The sequence below is a fragment of the Tachysurus fulvidraco genome, chromosome 21 (genome assembly GCF_022655615.1).
Source record: "Tachysurus fulvidraco isolate hzauxx_2018 chromosome 21, HZAU_PFXX_2.0, whole genome shotgun sequence".
Taxonomy (NCBI): Eukaryota; Metazoa; Chordata; class Actinopteri; order Siluriformes; family Bagridae; genus Tachysurus; species Tachysurus fulvidraco.
In genome coordinates, this window is record NC_062538.1 from 534,598 (window position 1) to 541,901 (window position 7,304).

The window sequence follows — 7,304 nt, forward strand, 5'->3', positions numbered from 1 at the left end:
GTCGATGTCAGCTGATACCTGATTCAGTGTCAGGAGCCTGATATATTTCCATCTTATGTCGAGTTGTAATCAATTTTTTCCAAAATAAAAGAAACAACATGACAGAACTGTTAGAACTGTAACATCACGCCACATGTCATTTCATCCTCTGTATTACTTTATCATTGAAGTGAATATTTCTGTCCCCATCATCCATCGTTCAGCGTGAGTATTTCTGTTATTTCCACCTCGTGCGTTGCTTAGATCGGGTAATTAATGCTTTAATCACTTCCGTATTCGAAGAGGAGGTGGTTGGAGGGCACGAACACTACGCGAGCGATTCACAGAACAGAATGTCAAGCCAAGATTACAGCCTGTCCACTGTAAAGGATGTGAGATGTGGAGCCGATCAGCATGACATGCTGTCATGCACGTGTATCACTGATACGAGATATAGACAAATACTTAAAGGACAACAACATCCTGCTAAAAGAGAGCAATATGATGAAACATCATCCCTGTACTTCCTGTCAGGATTCTTCAGAGAATCTCAGAGAGAAAATTTCTTCCTTACTGCCACCTTTGTGTGTGATGAGAAAGCGAGTTCTCTGGCATGAATGAAATCTAGTGACATGTTCTGGTAAATGATAAACACACAACGTATTTTCTTACATCTGTGCTGTTAATTCATTCAAGCTGGAATTTTGATCAAGGTTGTATGTTTCTCACAAACACACACACACACACACACACACACACACACACACAATAATAAATACTAACAGCATAATTAGCTCATCGGACACTCCTACCTGCTGTATGTGTAGGTGGAAGGACATGGACATTGAGACACAGACCTGTTGGCTCTCTGCATCCCAGACTCGTTCCCAAATCCATTTCCCTGAATCCAGTCATCACTTCCAGTTGCCAAAGGGCCATACACACCTAACACAGGCTTCTGGTCTGGTAAAGAGGAACTGGGTCCGTAGTGGCATGACTGGCTGTCCATGCTGGTGGACGCTCCAGGATGCCCAGACATGGCCATCACCTGACAGTAGCCTCTCCTCTGATTTTCATGCTTGATCACCCCGGGCGTGCACAACTGAATAAAATCTGATTCTTTCTCTGTCTTTATGACCGGAACATTGAGGTTATGTTCCAGAGTCTGCTGTGGATGTGCTTTATCATTCCCATTAATGTTTTTTTGAGGCAGAACAGGTTTGCCATCCTTCAGCATGCCGTTGTCTGAAAGCGGTGCGTCCTCCACTGACAGGGACGGGAACAGAGCGTCGTCGTTTGTCACACAGAACTCATTCAGGTCTGAAAGAGAGCCAGAAGGCAGCTCCAGACTCCGTAGGATATCGAGTGTGTTCTCTTCTATCAGTCTCACATTCCCAGACTCGTCTTTTTCCTTTTGGTCGTAGGAGCCAAAGTCATAGTCCGATGTATCCAATGGGTAAAACTCCTGCATTTTGAATGTAAACGTGTCCGGGGTTCGAAAGCACACGTTTTCTGAATTGGAGTTGCGGTTTAAATTGGCGATGCTCTCGTTCAACAGAGCCAGATTATCCTTTAGGTTAAAGCCTTCCTTCATCTTTTGCTGCATTTTGAATGTTTTAGCATCTGGCTCATGAACATTGTGTCTCATCGGTGGCTCCGTGTGAATGTTAATGCCGCTCAGTTCGTCCGAGACGTCAGTGGAAGAGGAACTGGTGGGTCCGGTGCTCCCCGGCGTCCGCAGCAGGCCTCTCATGGGATTATCTCCTGAAGATATATTTTTGTCTGGATTATTGCTGATGTTCAGCCAACAATCCATCTCTCAAGGCTGGGAGACAGAAAAATAAAGTCATTAGTAACTAAAGACCAACAACAACATTGATATTAATAATAACAACAATAATAATAATTATTAATATTGTTACTACTACTACTACTATTATTATTATTATTATTATTATTATTATTATTATTATTATTATTATTATTATATTGTCATTCACATATAAAACACTGTGTATCATCTTGATGCCACTTTCTTAAATAAAAATCCAAGTTAAAATTTGTGTAAATAATAATAATAATATTACTGTGATACAACTTTCCAAACTGTAAAACATAAATCATCTCTCAAAAATAAACAGGACTTTATTCAGTAATATAAAGATCCTTAAGTACAATGACACGGTAAAGAAAGCCTTTAAGAACAATATGTACCTCATATTAACTTTCAGCTCATTCATTTAAATATACGTTTAAAACTCCGTGGGTCAGATGAACGCTTCTGGTTTGTTTAAACCTCAAAAGTTTAAACGTTTCCTGCTGGTTCAAGTTTAAGCCATTTTGCTTCAAGACTTAGAAAATGAAATGATTAACTTAACACAATGTGATAAAGGAACAACAGCAGCACCAACATTAATACCAGCTCATAATGTTAGATTATAAGAAAAAATACAAGGTTATGTCTTATTGTCGTAAATTAATATAATGTTATCATTTATTTTATTATTTCATATAACATAGTAATAATAATGGAAAATCATATTAAATTTGGAGAGAGAGAGAGAGAGAGAGAGAGAGAGAGAGAGAGAGAGAGAGAGAGAGAGAGAGAGAGAGAGAGAAAACAATCATTAACATCTATAAAGGTTCCTAAACTGGACAGAAACCGTTTGTGACTGTTTATGATGTCTATATATTTATGAATTGAACAGAAAGTGTAATAAATAAACGCCCTGTAGATAATTAGTGCAGCCTGTTGGCTTTACAGAGCTACTGCAGTCTGAAACCTGCTCACAAACCGCCCAAAGAATCAAACTACACAAACACATCAGAGAAATAACACAACTCACTAAAGTCACTACTGTGTGGGTCACTGATCATAGTCCTGGTGTAAAGTTTAGATTTAACACAACACAACACAACACAACACAACATCTATCGGGTTCCTCTGTTCTTCTGCTCAACTCTGAAGGACGTCATGAACTTGTTTCTATCAGCGAAATGAAACAAAATGAGTGAAAGAAAGAAAGTGATGTAATTGTTTCTCACCTGCGACAAATATTCCTCAGTGACGGAGTTCATTTCAGCTGATCAGTAATAATAATAATAATAATAATAATAATAATAATAATAATAATAATAATCCGACTGAGTCTTCAGTTCGGTCACGACGAGTTGCGTCTCCCCCGCATGTCGAGTCGAGTCCACACACACACACACACACACACACACACACACACACACACACACACACACACACACAGGATATCTAGTTTTGCGCTTCTTTAATCCGGGAAAGAAAATCTGGAATGCGCTAAAAAGCAGTAAATTCGTCAGACATTAAAGTGGCTGCTGTTAATCTGCTCAGAACAGAACAGCTCTATGGCGCTAGGTGTGGTGTTAAAACTGCGGAATGGCCAACATTACATAAGCGGATTGTCAGCTGGATAGATTAGATACAAACACCATAAACAGACAGGCAGTCAGACAGACAGACAGACAGACAGACTCACGTGTGAAGCCGACGTGTTGGCAGTGACGCCTCTCCAAACCCCGCACAGAGACAGTAAAGTGTTTACCGCGGTCACCAAACTCAGCACCATGTCCATGTCATCAGATCAGACGCGTCCTCGTTGTCTGCTGCCTGATCGGATATCAGATCGGACGCAAAATGTCACATTAAACAACAAACTCTTCTTTATCTAATCCAAACCCTGCACCTGGCTGAAACCGGGTGCGAAAACTATTCCGCGTGATTAATGTCATTATTGTTCACAGTGCATGAAGCAGTAATAGTTTAGAGTTAGAATAAAGTTACACGTGAAGCAGGACGTGTTAAATGTCGCAGGTCTACAGGATGACAAATGAAAAGCTCTTTCTGTGTGCTGATCAGGGTGGTCACGTGTTAACGACATGTTGCTGGATCATTTAAAAAAACCCTCGTGAATTATAATAGAATTAATAATAATAAAGTCGATGTACTGAAAAGACTTTGAACTGCTTGAGGCAAGATCGAACGCGCATGCGCAGTTACTCCTGTCCCTTTTACGGCTGTGTTTTATTTAGTTATTTCTTTATTCGATGACAAGAACATTAATAATGTGTTCAGAGCCGGAAATGAAGCACAACTGGTGATTGTTCTGAAGCTCATTACGGCTCTGATGATGGTGCTGTAAGGTTTAAAATGATTTTCCTTCGTGTCAGAAGAGAGCAGAGCTATTTATAGTCTCACACACACACACACACACACACACACACACACACACACACACACACACACACACACACACACACACACACACACACACACACACACACAAACACACACACACACACACACACACTATGTACATGAGTGGACACGTCTGATTAAATGGTGTTTCAATGTTTATTTATTTGTTTGTTCATTTAAATCTATTGTTAAATTGGTTCTGCAAGGAATAAGCGAAAAATCTTCCTTTTTAATCAGTATTTTTACTGTGATTATTACTAAATTATTTTCTAACGATCTTTACCCCCGCTTGTAGATGTAGATGCTTAAAAGCATGAAATCTGCTAATAACAAATCTCAGTCATTGTAACAGGGTTAGAACAATGTCTATCAATCTACCAGCGATGAATAGAACTTACTAAATAGCTAACAGCCTCTAATGACTAAATGCAGTAAAATCATGCAGGAAATGTGAAATAAATTGATCACGTTTTCACAACTACGACCATTATCTGGAAGAGAAGCTGTTTTCCTGAGTCTGAGTAGACCGAGAAAGTGTTGTGGAGTACAGGGACAGGCAGACCAACACCGCCATGCCAACAAGCTCATTACTGGGTAAGGCACATGGTGCAGGCATGAACATGGGCAATTAATCCAGAGGAGCACAGCCAGAGATGGTCCAGCTGGTCTCTCCGGGCCTGAAGGAATCATATTGTTCTTTAACCTGGTGAAGCCGAATCAAAGAACAAAACTTTTACCTCCATAATTAAATAAATTTAAGAAAGTAATCCTGCACCTCAGTGATCTCGTTACAACACACCTTCTTTGTGGGAGTCGAGTCACAGGTGATCATTTTGTCCTCGATACCTTTTTAATTTCGGCGATAAACAAAGAGCACCAGAGATATGAGGAAGGCTCACGGTGGCCTGCAAACACCACATCCTCTGGTTACACCCGACACGTTCAAGCGCTTCAAAAAAAACTTTTAGTAACTGTTGCTGCTCTTTAGGAACTTTCACAGCAAGACTTTGGTTATGTTACCAATAACCAGTGTTTCCTGTAACTTATAATAATGATGCCTGAACACACAGAGCTGAATTAATGTCGGTTTAATACGCAGGAAGGACAAGAGTGTAAACTTACTGACAGATCAACTAAAGGCAGTACAATTATTACATTTATATCTAAAACTATTTCTAATTTCATGAGAGAATTAAACCCCAGAGAGCAGAAAGACAAACAGAGAAACACAACTAACAAACACACAACATGGTACAGTACATCTGAGCAACTAACATAAAACAACTGAACACAATCAGGTAGCAAGCAAATGATGGAACATGGAGCAGAGACAGAAACAATTCTGAGCATGAGCACACGAGGCTTGTCACCTCGGGAGCAAGATTTTTGCTTTATTAAATAAAAGAAGATAAAAATAATACAAAAAAATAGAAAAAAAAAACAGACCAGAACACACGCTTATTAACTGTCCCAACCAGGGTAGGAAGGAGACAGACCCGTACGCAGGATAGCTTCAAATGAAAGGGGTTTAATAAATAATAAAGACAACACAGTAAAAGACGATAACTAAAACAATACAAATGACGACACTTAACAATGACTAACATTAACTAATGATTCCGCACTGCCATCGGCAACATGGCTCACTTAAATACGAAAGACAATGATGACAATTGGGAACAGGTGTGGAGACAGGGAGGAGCGGACGAAGGCGGGGCAGACACGTGACAACAACAATAACAATAACAATAGCCCAACAAAAGTCCAGGCTGATCCCTGACATTAACATCATTAACACCCTGATCTCTTTCTGTTTCATTTTTTGTATATTATATTTGGGGAACATTTCAGTGACCCTGTTCTGAGTAATAGAAACCTCACCACAGTACTAGATTCATTCATTCATTCACTACCGCTTATCCAAACTTCTCGGGTCACGGGGAGCCTGTGCCTACCTCAGGCGTCATCGGGCATCGAGGCAGGATACACCCTGGACGGAGTGCCAACCCATCACAGGGCGCACACACACACTCTCATTCACTCACACACACACACACACTATGGACAATTTTCCAGAGATGCCAATCAACCTACCATGCATGTCTTTGGACCGGGGGAGGAAACCGGAGTACCCGGAGGAAACCCCCGAGGCACGGGGAGGACATGCAAACTCCACACACACAAGGCGGAGGCGGGAATCGAACCCCCAACCCTGGAGGTGTGAGGCAAACGTGCAAACCACTGAGCCACAGTAGAAGATGTTCAGGTTTATTTATCATCACAGCTTTCACATTGTACCCCCATTTTTACCCATAATTCACCAGAAACATAACAGGGCATGTGTCTAGAATGGAAGATAATCACTCCTCATCTCAACGCCAGAAACCGCTTTGACCTGAATAAGTGAGCTACTTGTCCGACAACCTCGAAACCACATAGCGTGCTATTTATACAACATGATCTACAACATGCCAGTCTTTAACCTCTCCTCTTGTGGCATCCCATGAAGACTTATGGAGTATTTTCAAGGACAGGGTATAATTTTAGCACCTGTACAAGAGATGAGCAAATTAAAAATGACTACAATTTAATAAGATTAACACAGAACATAAATAAACTCTGTACTTCCTGTTTATACGGTGGCACTGAGTATAGCTGGACCTGCTCACACATGCTCTGCCTGCTGATGGTTTGCTGCCTGCAGGCTGACTCCATGCCTTAATGTAGGTGAATCATTTTGACTGGAATTTTCTGACCTGTTCATGCACACAGTTTTCTCTGTGGTGCCATCACACATCCAGTACATTCACGATGCCGCTTAATGCAAGAGAGACCTGACAGATTTAGATTTGGAGATTGCGGCACTTGGAAAGACTAAAAACCTTCTCACACAATCTGATTACATACGAATTTATACGAGTTTGAAAATCGGGACAAAACAAACACACGGTTGTGTTACACGTGACAGTTCAACAATTCAGTAATTCTTCTAACGTAAAAGAAAATCCACAAAGACATTCTGTTGGAATAGAAATCAGTGACCGCTTCCACACTGACAGAGATTGTCTTCTTCTGACTCACTGTTCTAGCAAAATAT

The 7,304-nt window shown here is 40.6% G+C and overlaps 1 protein-coding gene across 6 annotated transcripts in view; it reads right to left on the reverse strand.

Annotated features, from left to right (window-relative positions):
* Positions 1-3,913, reverse strand: part of LOC113647534 (glucocorticoid receptor) — a 37,393-nt gene extending 33,480 nt beyond the window's left edge. Inside the window, exons 1-2 of one of the 6 annotated variants that reach the window (XM_047805626.1) lie at positions 3,489-3,913; positions 792-1,804 (exon numbers count right to left, since the gene is read on the reverse strand). In XM_047805626.1, coding sequence (XP_047661582.1) covers positions 792-1,795 — 1,004 coding nt within the window. In that variant the 5' untranslated portion in view covers positions 1,796-1,804; positions 3,489-3,913. Of the gene's footprint in view, positions 1-791; positions 1,805-2,193; positions 2,331-3,024; positions 3,406-3,488 lie in introns of those variants that run through there. The other 5 variants (XM_047805628.1, XM_047805625.1, XM_047805630.1 and 2 more) reach the window with 5 other exon arrangements.
* Positions 3,914-7,304: the final 3,391 nt, after the last annotated feature.